The following is an 18,523-nucleotide window of genomic DNA, read 5'->3' as shown; positions in this document are numbered from 1 at the left end:
CCATCCATCTCATTTCCAGATGTGAGCTCCCCCACATTTCCCCCCCCCCCACACACACACACATGCTCCTGAAAGGAGAGCTGGCCCCACTGAGACAGTGAAATACTCTGAGCCCAAAGGGTGAATCAAGTCCTCATTCTGTAAAGGGATCCTTTAGGAGGAAAGGGAGTGAAACAGGGAGTCACATCAGGGATGAGTTTGGCTCCTCATTTTCAGCACTTAAATGACTAAGGCCTGGTCTACACTAGGCGTTTATGTCGAAGTTAGCGCCGTTACATCGAATTAACCCTGCACCCGTCCACACTGCGATGCTATTTAGTTCGACATAGAGGTCTCTTTAATTCGACTTCTGTACTCCTCCCCGACGAGGGGAGTAGCGCTAAATTCGACATGGCCATGTCGAATTAGGCTAGGTGTGGATGGAAATCGACGCTAATAGCTCCGGGAGCTATCCCACAGTGCACCACTCTGTTGACGCTCTGGACAGCAGTGCGAGCTCGGATGCTCGGACCAGCCACACAGGAAAAGCCCCGGGAAAATTTGAATTGGAATTCCTTTTCCTGTCTGGCCAGTTTGAATCTCATTTCCTGTCTGGACATCGTGGCGAGCACAGCAGCACTGGCAACGATGCAGAGCTCTCCAGCAGTGATGGCCGTGCAGTCTGTGAATAGAAAGAGGGCCCCAGCATGGACTGATCGGGAAGTCTTGGATCTCATCGCTGTGTGGGGCGATGAGTCCGTGCTTTCCGAGCTGCGATCCAAAAGAAGGAATGCAAAGATCTACGAGAAGATCTCTAAAGCCATGGCAGAGAGAGGATACAGCCGGGATGCAACGCAGTGCCGCGTGAAAATCAAGGAGCGGAGACAAGGCTACCAGAAGACCAAAGAGGCAAACGGACGCTCCGGATCCCATCCCCAGACATCCCGTTTCTACGAGGCACTGCATTCCATCCTCGGTGCGGCCGCCACCACTACCCCACCAGTGACCGTGGACTCTGAGGATGGGATAGTGTCCATGGCCGGTTCCTCGGACATGTTAGGGGACGGGGAAGATGAGGAAGGAGATGAGGAGGGCGAGGCAGTCGGCAGCGCTCACAACGCTGATTTCCCCGACAGCCAGGATCTCTTCATCACCCTTACAGAGATCCCCTACGAAGCGTCCCCAGCCGTTACCCCGGACACAGAATCTGGGGAAGGATCAGCCAGTAAGTGTTGTAAACATCTAAACATTTATTTTTAACAAAACAGGAATATTAACAATTAAAAGAATGGGTTGTTCATGATTAGTGTGCCCTAGGCGCTTAACGGTTTAGTCATGGGCAGTGCAAGTTTGAAAAAAAATCTAGCAATGTCCGGTTTTCAGTGATTGTCCTGCACAAGCCACTCTACTGTTTATTCCCTGCTACTGCAGCTACAGTAAAATGCGGTCTATATGTCCGGGGATAGAGCAGTAATCCTCCTGGGACATCTCGATGAAGCTCTCCTGGAGGTAATTGGAAAGCCGTTGCATGAGGTTCCTGGGGAGAGCGGCCTTATTGGGTCCTCCGAAGTACGACACGTTGCCGCGCCACGAGACTATCAAGTACTTGGGAATCATTGCTCTGCACAGCAGGGCGGCATACGGCCCTGGTCTTTGGAGGCTTTCCCGGAGCATTCTCTCTCTGTCGCTCTCAGAGATCCTCATCAGGGTGATGTCGCCCATGGTGACCTGCTTTGAATTAGGTAGGGGAATGTTAGTGTTGGGACTGCTTTCCCGTTCCTTTACAGAACTGTAACCGCTGGTTTGTAGCCACGCGGTGGAGGCGGGAGAGGGGCAGCCGAAAGGGATCGTTCCCGGGGACAGCCGCGAGGGGGTGGGACAGGGGCAGAGTTCCCGCTTGCCGGATTGCTGGCAGCAGGGACTGACATAGCTTTAAATGTGAAATGAGGCCAGTGGTAATATAAAAGTTTTAAACTGCCACAAGTGTACGGCTTACCATGTCTGCCTGCAACAGAAATTCCGTTGTCCTGCCCCGCTTCTCAAATGTGCTGTGCAAGACCCCAGGCACTGAATGCGAAGGCCGAGAATTCGACCTTGTGCTGAGTGCGCATGTGATAGGTGCTGTGCATGGTCTTGTTCACAGAGAAAGACTATGTTCTTTGTTCACAACTACATTTATCTTTCTGAGGAATTCACTCCCTTTTTCCCATTTCCACAGCCCCATCTGCGACTGTCTCACAACCTAGCCTGGAATCACACTCCCAGAGGCTAGCGCGGATTAGGCGTAGGAAGAAGAGGACACGGGAGGACATGTTCTCTGAGCTTATGGCCTGTTCCCAAGCCCAGGCAGCACAGCAGACCCAGTGGCGGGAGAACTTGACCCGAATGCACCAAGCCAACATGGATCGGGAGGAGAGGTGGCGGCAGGAAGACCAGCAGGCGACTCAAACGCTGCTTGGACTACTGAGGGAGCAAACGGACACGCTCCGGTGCCTTGTGGATGTTCTGCAGGAACGGAGGCAGGAGGACAGAGCCCCGCTGCAGTCCATCTCTAACCGCCCTCCCCCGCCACCAAGTCCCATACCCACCTCACCCAGAGTGCAAAGAAGGAGAGGCGGCAGAGTCCCTGCTAAGTCTCACTCCACCCCTGCAGAGAGCTCTAGTAGCAGAAGGCTCTCATTTCCCAAAATTTGAAAAGTTCTTTCCTTCCCGCCTGACACAAGCCCCCGTCCAAGTTTCACCTCCCAATGCCATGTGTAGTTGATAATAAAAATACGTTTCTGTTAACTACTGTTTCAATCATCTTCTTTTGGAGGAGGAGGGGAAAGGGGGTTGGTAATTGGACAGGACAGTCACCTTTGGCAGGGTACATAGTCGGGGGCAGGCACAGCAGCAGGGCACATACACAGTGCAGTGATGCAGTGACTAGTTACCCTGGTTAGTCTGGGAGGTTGTTTTCATTTTATGTTGGGGGGGGTGGGTTGCTCTGTGACTTTGTGGCGGGGGAGGGCAGTTACAGATCTTAAGCGCCGGTCCTTAGGCAGGATCACAGAGCCACACAGCAGGGGATCTGTAACCGTCCTCCCCCTGCCACAAAGTCACATAGCCGCCCCATACACACAGTCCCGATCAGGAGGGGTGACAGGCTCCGTTGAAACAACCATCCCACCGCAGCGGAGCCTGTCAATCCTTGAGTTTAGAAGCTGCATTCGCGTCACTACACTACACCCGCTCCGCACCACAGTCTGCGTCCCACTTTTAAAAAATTCCCGCGAAAACAGTATTAAAGAAAACGGTGTGCTTTAACAAAGTTGAACTATTTTTATTTCGAAACGTGTGTTGGAAGGGGGGTGAAGGGGGTATGTAACTGAATAGGATAGTCAACATTAACTGGGTAAAGAAACGGGGGCAGGTTTAGCTTCTCAGTACACAAACTTTAAAGTCACAGGTTACCCTGCTCACTCAGGAACTTTGCTTTCAAAGCCTCCTGGATGCACAGCGCTTCCCGCTGGTCTCTTCTAATCGCCCGGCTGTCTGGCTGTGAGTAATCAGCAGCCAGGCTATTTTCCTCAACCTCCCACCCCGCCATAAAGGTCTCCCCCTTGCTCTCTCAGAGATTGTGGAGCACACAGCAAGCTGCTATAACAATGGGGATATTGGTTTCGCTGAGATCACAGCGAGTCAGTAAGCTTCTCCATCTCCCCTTGAGACGGCCAAAAGCACACTCCACCACCATTCTGCACTTGCTCAGCCGGTAGTTGAAGAGTTCTTTTTCAGTGTCCAGGGCGCCAGTATAGGGCTTCATGAGCCAGGGCATTAGCGGGTAGGCTGGGTCCCCGAGGATGACTATAGGCATCTCCACATCCCCAACAGTTATTTTGTGGTCCGGGAAGTAAATACCTTGTTGCAGCCGTCTAAACAGACCAGAGTTCCTGAAAACACGAGCGTCATGAACCTTGCCCGGCCATCCAACGTAGATGTTGGTAAAACGTCCCCTGTGGTCCACCAGTGCTTGCAGCACCATGGAAAAGTATCCCTTTCGGTTAATGTACTGGGTGGCCTGGTGGTCTGGTGCCAGGATAGGGATGTGAGTTCCATCTATGGCCCCACCGCAGTTTGGGAATCCCATCGCTGCAAAGCCATGTATGATCGCCTCCACGTTTCCCAGGGTCACTACCTTTGGCAGCAGTACATCAACGATTGCCTTCGCTACTTGCATCACAACAACCCCCACGGTAGATTTGCCCACCCCAAACTGGTTCGCGACTGACCAGTAGCTGTCTGGCGTTGCAAGCTTCCAGAGGGCTATGGCCACTCGCTTCTGTACACTCAGTGCAGCTCGCAAGCGGGTGTCACTGCGCTTCAGGGCAGGGGACAGCAACTCACAAAGTTCCAGGAAAGTTCCCTTCCGCATGCGAAAGTTTCGCAGCCACTGGGATTCATCCCAGACCTGCAGCACTATGCGGTCCCACCACTCAGTGCTTGTTTCCCATGCCCAGAATCGCCGTTCCACAGCATCAACATGACCCATTGCCACCGTGATGTCCTTGGCGCTGGGTCCCCTGCTTTCTGAGAGGTCTGTGCTACTCTCAGACTTCAGGACATCACCGCGGTGCCGTAGCCTCCTCGCCTGACTTTTCTGCATCTGTCTCAGGGAAACCTTTATGATAAGCTGCGAGGCGTTGAGAGCGGCCACAACTGCAGCGATGGTCGCAGCGTGCTCCATGCTCGCAGTGCTGTGGCGTCCGCGCTGTCAATGACTGGAAAAGTGCGCGAACTGATTTCCTGCCGGCGCTTTCAGGGAGGGAGGGCGGGAGTGATGGATGGATGACGACAGTTACCCAAAAGCACCCTCGACTCATTTTGTTACCCAGAAGGCATTGCCGGCTACACCCAGAATTCCAATGGGCAGAGGGGACTGCAGGAACTGTGGGATAGCTGACCACAGCGCACCGCTTTGAATGTCGATGCTTTCACCGTTAGTGTGGACGCACAAAGTCGAATTACTGTCCTTAGTGTGGACACACACGTTCGACTTTGCAATATCGATTCCAAAAATTCGATGCAAGTAAAATCGAACTACTCTCGTAGTGTAGACAAGGCCTAAGAGATCATAGTTCTCCAGAGTTGAATCAATGTAAGTTCGTTTTTAGCAAGGTCTTCAGAGAAGCCTCTCCAATCTGCTTTCTTGAAATTGAAGCATCTATACATTGGTACCAAATTTGGAGTTATGGCTGCTATGGCATTGATTGTGATTGGGTAACAAAATGGCAAATGAACATTAATGTGGATAAATGTAAAGTAATGCACATTGGAAAAAATAACCCCAACTATACATACAATATGATGGGGGCTAATTTAGCGACAACAAATCAGGAAAAAGATCTTGGAGTCATCATGGATAGTTCTCTGAAGATGTCCATGCAGTGCGCAGAGGCGGTCAAAAAAGAAAACGGGATGTTAGGAATCATTAAAAAGGGGATAGAGAATAAGACAGAGAATATATTATTGCCCTTATATAAATCGATGGTACGCCCACATCTTGAATACTGCATACAGATGTGGTCTCCTCATCTCAAAAAAGATATACTGGCACTAGAAAAGGTTCAAAGAAGGGCAACTAAAATGATTAGGGGTTTGGAGAGGGTCCCATATGAGGAGAGATTAAAGAGGCTAGGACTTTTCAATTTGGAAAAGAGGAGACTAAGGGGGGATATGATAGAGGTATACAAAATCATGAGTGATGTGGAGAAAGTAGATAAGGAAAAGTTATTTACTTATTCCCATAATACAAGAACTAGGGGTCACCAAATGAAATTAATAGGCAGACGGTTTAAAACAAATAAAAGGAAGTTCTTCTTCACACAGCGCACAGTCAACTTGTGGAATTCCTTACCCAAAGAGTTGTGAAGGCTAGGACTATAACAGCGTTTAAAAGAGATCTGGATAAATTCATGGAGGTTAAGGAATGGTGTCCCCAGACTCTGTTTGTCAGAGGATGGAGATGGATGGCAGGAGAGAGATCACTTGATCATTAACTGTTAGATTCACTCCCTCTGGGGCACCTGGCATTGACCACTGTCGGTAGACAGGATATTGGGCTAGATGGACCTTTGGTCTGACCCAGTACGGCCGTTCTTATGTTCTTACCTGTGTTGTGTGTGCGGGATGGGTTCCAATACAGGACCTTTGCACATAACTTCTATGCTGCTGTCAACAAAGGCGAGATCTGGATTATAGCTTCCCCTCTATCAGGAGTAGTTTTGAGTCATGGATCAGGCTTAGGTGGTGTGTGTTGGCCCACATCTTGATAAGTCTTCAGTCTCATAATTTTTGCAGTAACCCCATGTGATGCCATGGCTATTAAAGTCACCAATGATCACACTTGCTTTGTTGTGATCTAAATTTCCTGGGCTCATAAAAGCAAACTGTTCCTCTGGGGCTTATAAACAGATGTTATGGAGACGTTCATATCAATGGTCAAGACTTCGATATAACTTTGCTCCGTCATAGATTTTGTATTGATGATGAGCTCTGGTTTCATGAAAATAGTGCTGTGGTATTTCTTTTGCTGCCTTTCAATGGCTAATCTCATCCCAGGAATCCACGGCCTGTGGTTGTTTGGCTCTCTGTGTGTTTCCTGGAGACAGCACATGACAGTTGTAGTCAGTACACATCCTGGCAATAAGATGAGTGCCCTGATTTCTTAATAATCAATCCATTTTTTCACACAGATAAAACTGAAACATTTGGCCGTTTACAACATTCACTGAGGAACTTGGTCTTATAAAACTTGTGGCATGTAATCTCTTAACAATAATTTGCCATATTAAACCATGCTCTTTGTTTCTGGGAATAAAAGATCGTTCTTTACATAAATACATAATTGCATTTTTATAAATATTGCATCAGCTTGGTTTATGATGCATTTAGTTGCACGAGTAAGGTTGGTGACATTACACAACAGAACTCAGTTCCCACAGCCCACTGTGACTCAGCGTATTGTCATATGTAAGAGAGACACTATGTGAAATTCAGACACTGTTGAAGTCAATGTGGATTTTGCCATTGGCTTCAATGAGGGACAGGGATTCACCCAATAAATTGATTTTTAAGTTCTTATGGAAAACTAGCACCCTATAATTTTCATAAAAAATGACATGAGCTTTACAAGTCACGTTTTGTCTGCTGGTTGGTTGGCAACTAAGTGCGGGTTATTGAGCATGTCTGTATAAAATGCTAGAGCGGAGGGGGATGCATTTTGGTGGCTTTGTTGCTTTCTTGCTGACAGATTCCAGAGTGCAGTGTGGGGCAATTGTCCCTCTGCCTGGAGGTCTCTCTGGAGGGTACCACAACTCTGTAACCCCACTTATTCAATATGTATGTGGGCCAGTGAGGGGAATTGTATACAGATCTCTGGATTGAAAGGTTCACGGTATGTTGATGACACCCAGCTTTATATCTCTGTCAATTCCAGCCAGTGAATGAGGCTGTGCATTTTTTCAATGTCCGTGCCAGGTTAGGAAATAAATGAGAACAAATTGGCTGAGGCCCATTCCTGAGAAAATTGTGATTATGGAGTGTGGGCGAAACAACTAGAAGAGTTGGCGGTGGTTATGTGAACTTCTTTGACAGAGGATGTTTGGGAACTTTGACAGTAAACAATGGTCAATGTGGGGGTTTGGTTAGATTCCCAGATGCTTTCGGATGACACAATGACCAAGACAACATTTTGCCATTTGTACCTAGCCAGGAGGCTGCAACCTTTTCGTTGGGATGTGGACCTAGCTACCATAATCTATGCCTTTATCACCTCTAGACTAGATACTGCAGTGTGCTTTACCTGAAATCCATTCAGTGGGTGAAGATAGAGCAGAACACAGTAGCTTGCTTATGAAGCAGAGTATCTGTCTGAGCACCTGACACCAGTGTCCAGGATCTGCATTTGCCATTCATTTATTTCCAGGAAAAATGTAAGGTGCTGATTTTTAACTGTAAAGTCCTAACTGGCCTGGGACCTTCCTACCTGAGAGCACCTCTCTTCTGGCGCCTTACTGCTCTGAGTAGTGCAGAAGCATATGAGCGTTAGCCACTTCACTACATAAGTACAGGAGCTGCTGGTGGGGAATTCTGTGTGACAGCCCCTCATCTTTGCAATTCACTCTCCCCCCGCATCCAAAGCCTTGTGAGTCTGTTGATGATCTGGGCATGCTGCAAGTCCCACCTGTTTGAGTAGGCTTTGGTGGGAGTAGGGAGCTGAGGCAGTTGGTGGCATGGCTTTTAGGAACAGAGTGTGACAGGTAGGAGACTTTGATTGCTTTGAGGGAGAAATGTGTTGTTTTTGGTGGAGGAGGAAAAGGAGAAGAAAATATTTTAATTAATGGCAAGGGTGCCTACAGAAGGACAGGCTTTGTTTTATATTGTCCTAAAATCAAAATAAATATATAGAATCCTTACACAGTTCTTTAAGCAAATGCCTTCAGTATTGGAGGACTTACATAATTAAAACTGTGATCTGCCTAAAGTCACAGAGAGTCATTCTCAGAGATGGGATTAGAACCGATTGGTTCCTGTTTCCCAGCTCTGTGCTCAGACAAGCCTTTTAGACATTTGAAACCATACGTTGTTTTGTTACTATTTCTCCCCCTTTGCATTGTACATAGACACTGCTTTGTCATTATACGGTTACCCAAGAATTTTCGGCTGCTGGCATTGATTGATTTTTATTTTTTAAAGAACAAAGTGTAGGGACACATTTCATTAAATAAAATCCACTCTACATAATTACATGAAGACATACACACAGTTTTAACCAAATAAAAAAAATAATTCGAGTTAAGTCTAATTTTGTCCTCCACCTCAGATCTTCGGCATTGATTGACACTTATAGATACAGGTGTTTTTGTTTTGTTTTAAATCTGTCAGGCACTATTGTGTAAACTGTTTAAAAGTGTTTCATATCTTTCTTTTTAAAAGCAACTCTTATTATAAAGGTATTTGTTGTTCTAGGCACAATTACCATAGTTATATTACAATTTAGTCTAGCTGCTCTTTGTGCAGATGTTAGAGTGACTACACTCTCTGGAGATTCCTTAGTGTAATTATATAAAACATTATTACATTGGGGAAATAACCTGGTTTGTTGTTGTTGTTGCTTTGTAATAAGGATTGATTTATGGAAAAAGCTTCTGCCAGATGTTTTATAGCTCGCTGTTCTTTTATGGTATTAATGTTAAATAAAATCTACATTTTTAAAATCTATGTTGTGTTTCTAGCTCCTGTTTACTGTCTCCCATCTTAATGTTCTTTTGGTTGTTTGCTGTTCTTTCTTCCATCTGTTTTTCTCCAGGCTTCTGCATGCCTCGTGCAAAGGGCCTGCTTGATTCAAAGCCTAGTGAAGACAAGGGGAACTGTTCCACTGACTTCAGTGGTCAAGCCCTAAATTCCTGTAGAGTCTAGACTTCATTTTCTCTCTCTTCCAGACAATGTATTCATTCCATCCTTTATTCCTCTTTCTTGTGTTCTGTTCACTTTTTTTCTATTTACTTTCTTCTTGCTCTCTGGTTGTTTGATTTCTTCTTGTTTCATTACCCCACCCCCACCCTGCTTCTGTGCCTTCAGGGAAGACAGTTTAGTCTAGTGTTTAGCACAGTGAACAAGAAGTCAGGGCTCCTGGCTTGCCTTCCTGGCACTGCTGTCCATGAGCAACTCATTTAAATTTTCATTCCCCTTAAGTGAAAGATGCTGTATAGCTGTAAATACACCTATATTTCTGTAGCTTCTTATTTCCTCCACCTCTACTCTCCTTTTGTTCTTTTTTACTGCCAGGCACTATTTGAACTATGTAATTGAACAAGAAGTTAGTGCAATATTTGTTTGATACAATACAAGGACAACTCTACCTGTCGTATTTTCACTGATGGGCTTTGAAGAGTGGTCAGTCACAGAGCACCAAATGGCAGTGTTAAATAGACTGATAAGTTTTAAACACAGCATTTGCTAAGCTGTTGTCAAAGCAGAGGCTTCTGTGACTTTCCTGGCAGGGCTCCTGTCAAGATACAGGCTGCTGCGAGTCATTACATCAGCACCTCTAGGTTGCTGAGATACCAAGGCACAGGCCTTTGTGAGCTCTCATCACCTCTGGCTTTCAGACTATTATGAGGTCACTGGCTCATCATCTGTAGTTTGCTGGGCTGATACCCCACAGAGACCTGTAGTGTCTCCATTAACTCAGCTCCTCTAACTGGCTACACTGATGTCTTGGTAGAGGTCTCTGAATTTTTCCTACTCAGCACATCTAACTTCCTGGTCTAGTGTCAAGGCAGAGGCCACTCTGAGGTTAGTGGATTATCACGTGTAGCTTATTGACCTTGTGTGAAGGCCTAGACTTGTTGCCTCAGTCTGAGCACCTCTGTAGGTAAGTAATTACCTTCTACCTACTAACATTTCCCTTTACCTTTAACTGGATACAGCATTCTTCCTCACTTCTAATTTTAACCTCACTCCTAATTCTGTCTTCTGTTAAACAACTGCCATTTCCTACCTTATAAGTGCCTGCATTTCAGTAGCTCCTGTATATGTATTATGTATGTTTAAGTCCTGAGGTCCTTTGAGGGGAAAGGCACTCATTCTCTGTTCAGAGTATGTAAGTCACTTTACAATTATTTAGTAAACTGCTAGCACCGTTCTTTGTCTTGTGTTGACTTTTCAAAGTTTACTCACATCTTCATTCCCTCTCCTCTCATCCATTGGTTTTCCGATTGTTCCATGGAGTACTTCTAAGTAGTCTCAGCGAGCTGTTTCTTTCTCCAAGGTGAAGCATTTGTTGGTCATCAAGAAGTAATAGTTCCTGTTTCTTGCTGTGTAGGTCACTTTTATGTAGAGCTATGTGAATAAAGGGCAATTTTAGTTGACTGACCGTTCTGAAAAACTGGGGGGGAAATCACTTTGGGTCGACCTGAAAATTATTTTTTTTCAAATGTTTTGGTGAACTGAGAAATTGAAACAGAAGTAATTTGGGGTAAAAGAAATGTTCTGTTTGACTCCAAATAAAACATTTTGTTTTGATTGTCATTATTATTTTTAGTTATTTAAATTTTTTAAAATAAAATTGAAGCAAATTTCAGAACAGAGTTTTTAATAGAAAAATAAAAGCAATTCATTTTGAAAATGACTTAGCAAAATGTTTTAACCTTTTCTGATTTTTGTTCTGTTTTATTTCAACATAAACAATTTGGTGAAATGGATGTAAATTTGCAAAATGTTTGTATTTGCAAACCTGCATTTTTCACTGGGCAGGGGGAAGCATCAGGCACCAAATGTTATCCAACTCTCCTCTTAGTTTCCAGAAGGCTTTTTTGACCATCTAAACTGAGTAATAATAATAGGGAAGCCTTCTCTGTACCATGCGTTGCCTGTTTCGTGCCATTCTGTGAAAGGTGGGGCATACTCTTCAGTATCGATTCATTTTTGATCACATTTGACTAGAGTTACCATATTTAACAAATTAAAAAAGAGGACCCTCCACGGGGCCCTGGCCCTGCCCATTTCCCACCCCCAGCCCCGCCCCTTCCCCGCCCCAACTCCGCCCTAACTCCGCCCCTCCTTCCTCCCACTCCCAGCCACGCGAAAAGGGCTGCCTGAGTGCTACCGTCTTCACGGTTTGCCGGGCAGCCCCCAGACCCTGCGCCCCCAGCCAGCGCTTCCCCAGCACACCTGGAGCCCGGGGGGGGGAAAGCGCCCAGCCGGGGGCGCAGGGTCTGGAGGCTGCCCGGCAAACCGTGACGCCGGTAGCGCTTGGGCTTCGGGCAGCCCCTATGCCTCCGGACCCTGCGCCCCCGGCCAGGCACTTCCCCTCCCGGGCTCCGGCGGCGCAGGGTCCGGAGGCATGGGGGCTGCCCAAAGCCCGTAGCGCTCGGCTCTTAAACAGAGCTGAAGAGTCAGGGGAGGAGCAGAGCCGCCGCGGCCGGAGGCTCTGCTCCTCCCCTGACTCTTCGGCTCTGTTTAAGAGCCGAGCTGCCCCAGCACTACCAGCTTCGGGCAGCCCCCATGCCTCCGGACCCTGCGCCGCCGGATCCCGGGAGGGGAAGTGCCCGACCGGCGGCTGGGGTCCGGAGGCATGGGGGCTGCCTGAAGCCCATAGCGCTCGGGCAGCTCGGCTCTTAAACAAAGCCGAAGAGTCAGGGGAGGAGCAGAGCCGCCGCGGGAGGAGAAGTGCCCGGCCGGCATTTTCCCGGACATGTTTCACGTCCGGGGGGAATTGCCAAAAAGCCGAACATGTCCGGGAAAAAACGGACGTATGGTAACCCTACATTTGACATCAACATTAGATGGCTAGTTCACACGGATGAAGAGAGAACCAACCTGCCAGGTGACCTGAAGGGGTTAAAACCAGTGCTGTCTACAAGCAGTGAGAGGTGGCAATGTTTATTATTACCTAGACTTTGAATTTGAAGTCACCTGTAAAATCCATTGCTCTAATCATAAAGGGAAGGGATTAAAATTTTGTGTCTTGGATTGATCTAAATCAGTGGAATCCAAGTTCATTCTTTGGGTGGAGGGAAGGTGCTTTTGGGGGGAAAATATCCATGTATGAGGGTGAGACTGGTGAAGGAAATGATATTGTAAGGTTAGTGAGAGGGACCCTTCTGAGTGTGTTGGGGTTCCCCTCTGAGCATGAGGCCTGAAATGGCCAGTCTCCCTGGAAATGCCTATTTCCATTATCAATAATGCTTCTAAACAGAATAAAATTAATATTTGGTGCTTTTGGGGGGGGGTGTAACAGGGTGTACTGCCCCTTTAGGACAGACTTCTGGTCCAATGCGTCCCTATTCCTGGCAAGCCCCAATGATGACTGTGCAAACCTTTCTGGGCCAAGATGGAAGCAACAAAACTGAGAAACGTATTCTGAGAAGAGCTGAAAAAGTGGCGTGGGCAAGGGAGCAGAGAGAGCGTGAGGCTAAGACCGGGTGCTTACTTTGTTTTCAGAGTCCCAGGCCTAAGCTCCCAATAGAGGTGGGGAGGAGCTTCCTTCCATCACCATAGCAATCAGGTACTGACCTACTGCTGGGTGTCTTGTTTGGAAATCATTTAAAATTCATCCCCCTTCCCCCCCCCCCCCCCCCGGAACAAACTCACGCCTTCAGAATGGGCTTGGACTCCTATAGCTAAAATGTCAGTAGCCCCTGAGTTAAACTGCAGCACTTTCGCATTATGCTCCCAATGATACCACTGAGGGAGTACTTATTCATAGAAAACTTAATAAAATGTATTGTATGGGGTAAGAACATCCAAAAATGTAACTGGGGAGACTCCAAGCTCATACAGTCATAGGACGGGGCTAGGATTAACAAATTTGGAGCTTAATTGTACCGTGCATAGTCTGGCTCAAATGCTGTCATCCATATAAATAAGAGGAACTAATTCTTCAGTATGGCTACATCTTAATCTTGCTGAGCTGGTGCCCCTTTCTATCCAGAGAAGTCTGACCTTCTCTCTGAAACAGCTGGAACACTCTACAATGAAAGGGATGGTGTGATTAAAAACCATAACTTGAGAAAAAACGTAATATACCTGTCTAGGAAGGCTACAGTCAGCTCTCACTGAAGTCAACAGCAAAACTCCCATTGACTTCAATGGTGCCCTCAATCTCCTGTCTGGTGTAATTAAAATGAAGAGAAGGTTGTTATATGTCAAGAGGTAGTAGACGCAAGCATGGGAGCCACATTAAAACCCTAACAAAGCAGACTTCAGAAGTTACAACAAAGTTAAATCCCTCCCTCCCCCATTAAGGGAACCATAGTGACAGGGATATATAATGGAAAAGTGCTGTCTTACTATTTTATTTAAGACATGCCTTAATCCTTATAAGTAGCACAGCTCCTGTAGAGAGGGGGTGGTTATGTGGTTATGGCACTGGACTGGGACTCAGGAGATTTGGGGTCAATTCCTGGCTTTACTACAGACTTTCTATGTGACCTTGGGCAGTCTCTCTAAGGATGTGTCTAGACTGTCATCACTGGGTGTGACTGGAGCTCAAGAGGACAAGCTATCTTTAATCTAGCATGGTTCCATTGGGTAGTGTAGTTGGAAACTCAGCCATGTCACAGAACAGAGCTAAAACCAGCCTGATTAGCACTATCCCTCACACAAGAAAACATAAAATACCTTGGATCCCACTTACTTGACAAGTGCAAACATATGTGTCCCCCAATGTGTTGAAAGAAACAGTGCAATTGATATTGTAGGTGGGATCTTAACTATGTCTCCAAATAGTATTGGGTCTTTTTTTTTTTTTTAAATGTGTTCTGGGAGGTATTTGTTGGTACGGTAAGTCTATTTTCTGAGGACTGTGTTTGGCTTTACTCTCTTTATATGGTGGACTTGTCTAGATGAACACTTAGTTTGTGGCAAGCTGTCATGTGAATCTATCCTACACTAGCCCACTGCACAGTAAGTGTCCATGGACATTAGGACCATGCACTAAAAATCCCCTAGTGTATTTTAATCTACTTCTGTTTCAAAATGGGGTAGCTCAAAGTGTGCTACAGGGTTCCTCCTCCTCTGGAAGTCCATGCAAGAAAGGGCTTAGGTAGCTAGCTCCAGGAGAGGGTTCAGGGCTGTGAATCCTGAGTGGAGATCGATGTTGTCCCTTCAGCCCAGACTTAGGTCCCTAACGACCTCTGTGGGGTGGTGCTTATGGCACTCCCCTCTCCTTGGAATTTCCTACTGGCTAGCTCAGGTGGCTCCCCAGCTTGCTGGCTTCTCTGGATCCTATTCTTAGCTGCCTAGCTCTCCCCAGTATTGTGGATTCCACTGGGTGACAAGGCACTTAGAAGTGAGGCGTTGCAGTGCCTAAATCTCTGTGTGGATCTAGCCCCAGGTCAATATATCTCTGCTTAGGGTTTTACTGATCACAAAGCAGAATGAAAAAGCATGATTGTCCTCTCACAATGAGAATGCTGAGCAAAACACCTGAAAGCCCAAATACTAACTTACCAACTTATGTACACTTTGCAAAATTTCAGATTTTTTTTAACTAAATCCCATCACTGACCTCAATTTTCAGATGTGACAGTTGAAATCTGAATGAGCAGCTGGCTAAATGGTCCACATCACACCTCAGTCTGACTCCTGCCATTTGGGAAACCTGTGCTGATTTGTTAGACCTTTCCAATTTCATCATCCCTCATGCCAGCCCTACTCATGAGGGACTCACCCTGTAAGAGCTGGAACCAGTCCAGCCCTTCTAATGCGTTAACCATCAGGCTCTGCCTACACAAAGCTGACCAGTAATAAATTAATAGGATGGGCTTACTTTGGACACACTTCTACCAGGAAATGGGCAGTGAGCCAAATTTTTTAGAGGTGAAAGAACTGTCCCACATTAAAATTTAGTTAATTATCCCTGTTGCTCTTTACAGCTTGTAATTTGGAGAGAAGGGTGGAAGCTTTTAAGTGTTCTGATGTCTTATCTGTCATGTTTTTCTTTTAAAAACCACAATAAAGGTGAGTCCACTGCTGCTCTTTTCTTCACCTCCCTCCCCCACCTAACCCCCACGCCGCTGGGGTTCCATGTTCTTACATGGGCCTTCCACCACAGGGCACATTTAGCCTGGTTTCCAGTGGCTCCTAAAGACACTTCCCTGCCAACCAAACAGTTTTCATGGAAGGTTCTGAAGCTTGTAAGATGAATCTAAACCGATTCAGTATATAGTTGGGCTGTTAAAATACGTATTACATACTTAGGAGACCAGTACAGCAGGATTTTTCTTTTAATGCTCTTTAAAAATGTCTTTGAAATCTTTATCCAAGACGCTGGAGTGATTCAGAATTAAGTGCCAATCTAGGGCTAAATTTTCAGAAGTGACCCCTTTTTTACTGGTTCAGTTTTTGGGTGCCCAACTCGAAACATATAAGGCCTGTTTTTCCCAAAGGGGCTGAGCACCAGCAGCTTCCATTGAGTGGAGGGCATTCAGCAGCTATGCTAATCAGGACCAACATGTCTGAAGCTGGGCATCCAAAAGCGGAGACACCCGAAGTCAGTGCCCATTTAAAAAACTCTGGTATCCCTGCTGAATTCTTTTGTTTGTTTAGTTGTCAATAACAGTTGGAGATTAAAACCTCAGCATGGCAGCCTTTTAACAAAGAAAAGTTCGTTTTATTCAGTATCATTCAAGTTTGCCTTCTGATTGTTTTTAAATACTGTCAAAAAGTGTGTATTTTATTTTATTTTATTTTTAATAAAAAGGGAGAAAATGTGTTTCCCTAGCTGAAGACTTTGTATGTCTCACTTCAGCCCTGGCAAAGCATTGTTTGATTTATAAGCCCTGATAAACAGATATTATACTGGAAATGTGGAGAGACCCTAATTTGTAGCTCCATACAGCCCTGCTTATAAGACATTCTTGTTTTCAAATATTTTAAAATGTACAGAAGTACATAATGGAGAGAGAGAAAGTCCTGAGTCATAAGCGAAGTGTGGTTGGGCCTTGTTGGTGGGAAGGAGACCCCCAAGAAACAGCTAGATGCTGCAGGAGTGCTGGTGATCGTCTTCTCTCTGCTACACCACAGAATCAACCTGTCGCTAAGGGGCATTGTACTAGTGGAGGTATCTTCTGTTGGATGAGAACAGAAGTCAGAATCCTCCCTTACAGGCCCCAATCCTGCAATCAGACCCAGGCAGGCAGACCTTTGCACCCACAGAGAGCCTCACTAGAGTCAACAGAGCAAGTGTCTGTTTTCACAGATCCAATTGCAGGATCTAGGTCATGGCCATTATGAACCATGGTTTAGTGGGGGGAATAAAGTATTAGAGGTCAGCACACAAGCTCTGTGTGTGTGTGTGTGTGTGTGTGTGTGTGTGTGTGTGTGTGTGTGTGTGCAATATATAAAAATTGGAATTTGGGCATACAAACGAGCATTTAGATATGTAAATGACTCCTATTATAAACATGTGGGCTTAGCTATCATGACACTTTTGGCAGGGGTAAGGGTGTTAGCCTGCTTGACCTAGCAAAATTACAACCTTTTACTCACCCAAGTAGTCCCTGCAATTATAATTTGAGATGTTTTTCTTGACTTCCTCTCTTAACACAGCAATAAGCCACTCCAGGGTGTGCATTATTAGGCGATTGGTGCATGCCTCAGGTGCATTATAAGACACAAATAAGAAGGTTGATAAGTGAATCAGTAGCCTACTAATGCACACCCTGAAGTGGCTTATTGCTATTAGAGTATGACTCATTCATTGTGCATTTTCTGATTGTTTTGTGGGGGTTTATGGAACTATAAAAACTTGTTCAGAGGAAAAATATTGAAGTATATTTACAGGCTAGAAAAAAATAACAAACAATAGCTTGGTTGATTTATGTTTTTTTGGTTTTGTTTGTTTTTGTGTGTGTGTTTGTGAGAAAACAACTTATTTGGAATGTGGCAAGGACCATGGTCTGCCTTGTCTCTCGTGAGAGTGCGTTCTCTAACCTCAGTCTGGCTTCTGTGGAAATTCCATCTCCTGCACTCATGAGCTTATCTGCCTGGCAGACGGGATGGATCCAATGGAACACTTCTATCACAGAAGTCATGGTCACAGCCGGGGAGGGAATATTTTAGGTTACTAGGGCCAATCCCATGGACAGAGAGACCTTTAACCAGAGTCTACATTCAGACTGGAAAAAAGACAAATTTTTAACAGTGAATGTAACCATTGGAACAATTTACCAAGGGCACTGGTGGATTCTCCATCACTGACCATTTTAAAATCAAGATTCAATGTTTTTCTAAAAGATCTGCTCTAGGAGTTACTTGGAGAAATTCGATAGCCTTGTTATACGGGAGATTACACTAGTCCCCTCTGGCCTTGGAATCTAGGAATCTGGGGTGCCAGGACAGAAAGCAGACCCAGCAGAATTATGTTTTCCTGGTGAACAGCAGTGGGAAGCAGATGGACTTCTGTGTATCCACTGGAACTTTTTCAGGGCACGTGGCTAGATTCCTAGATGTTAGTTGCAATAATCAAATTTGGAGGTCACAAATGGATGGATCACTGTAGCCAGATCTGTGCCCCATAGGAAAGGGTGCAATCTTTTAGCCAGCTGCAGATTGAAGTAGGTGTCTCTTGCTGGCAGGACTATTTCAGCATCCAATAGTGTTGAGGAGCTCAAAAGGACCCTGGGGCTGTAGGAATATCATAGAAACAATGAAACTCACATTTGTAAACGTGAGTTTTCACATTGAAAACCTCATTATGGCCCCAATTCAGGAACAGGATTAAGACCATTCCTATTAAGGAAAGCACTCGAGCATATCCTTAACTTTAAGCATAATTAATTTCCATGGGCCTTGAACATGTGCTTAAGGGTAAGCACATGCTTAAGTGCTGTTCTGAAAGGGGGTGCTTTCCTGAATTAGGGGCTTACAGGGTATGTCTACACTGCACAGTAAATCCAGGATCTGACTCAGGTTTTAGCCCAAGCTGCACTTCCATCCACACATAAATCAATCTGACTTGGGTCAGCAAGCACTCAGGACCCAGGTCTTAGGACCC

The 18,523-nt window shown here is 45.8% G+C and overlaps 1 protein-coding gene and 1 long non-coding RNA gene across 2 annotated transcripts in view; one reads left to right on the top strand and one right to left on the bottom strand.

Annotated features, from left to right (window-relative positions):
* The first annotated feature begins 221 nt into the window (after positions 1 to 221).
* On the top strand, positions 222 to 2,999 carry LOC135977304 (uncharacterized). The gene is made up of 2 exons (XM_065577475.1): positions 222 to 1,204; positions 2,198 to 2,999. The coding sequence occupies exons 1-2, from the start codon at positions 502 to 504 to the stop codon at positions 2,671 to 2,673; spliced, it is 1,179 nt and encodes a 392-aa protein (XP_065433547.1). The 5' UTR covers positions 222 to 501; the 3' UTR covers positions 2,674 to 2,999.
* A 5,688-nt stretch (positions 3,000 to 8,687) lies between these two features.
* LOC135977302 (uncharacterized) overlaps positions 8,688 to 18,523 on the bottom strand; it is a 38,124-nt gene continuing 28,288 nt past the window's right edge. The window contains exon 3 of the long non-coding RNA XR_010594742.1: positions 8,688 to 10,863. This is a non-coding gene — a long non-coding RNA (uncharacterized LOC135977302). The remainder of the gene's footprint in view (positions 10,864 to 18,523) is intronic.

The sequence above is a fragment of the Chrysemys picta genome, chromosome 1 (genome assembly GCF_011386835.1).
Source record: "Chrysemys picta bellii isolate R12L10 chromosome 1, ASM1138683v2, whole genome shotgun sequence".
Taxonomy (NCBI): Eukaryota; Metazoa; Chordata; order Testudines; family Emydidae; genus Chrysemys; species Chrysemys picta.
The sequence above is the reverse complement of the archived record's forward strand: the minus strand, read 5'-3'. Positions and strand labels throughout refer to the sequence as shown.

What these genes read in the sequence shown, in the direction of transcription:
- LOC135977304 (XM_065577475.1), top strand. Translation starts at nt 502, where the DNA reads ATGCTCGGACCAGCCACACAGGAAAAGCCCCGGGAAAATTTGAATTGG. An exon ending in ATCTGGGGAAGGATCAGCCA is followed by an intron (nt 1,205 to 2,197) that starts GTAAGTGTTGTA and finishes CCATTTCCACAG; the next exon opens with CCCCATCTGCGACTGTCTCA.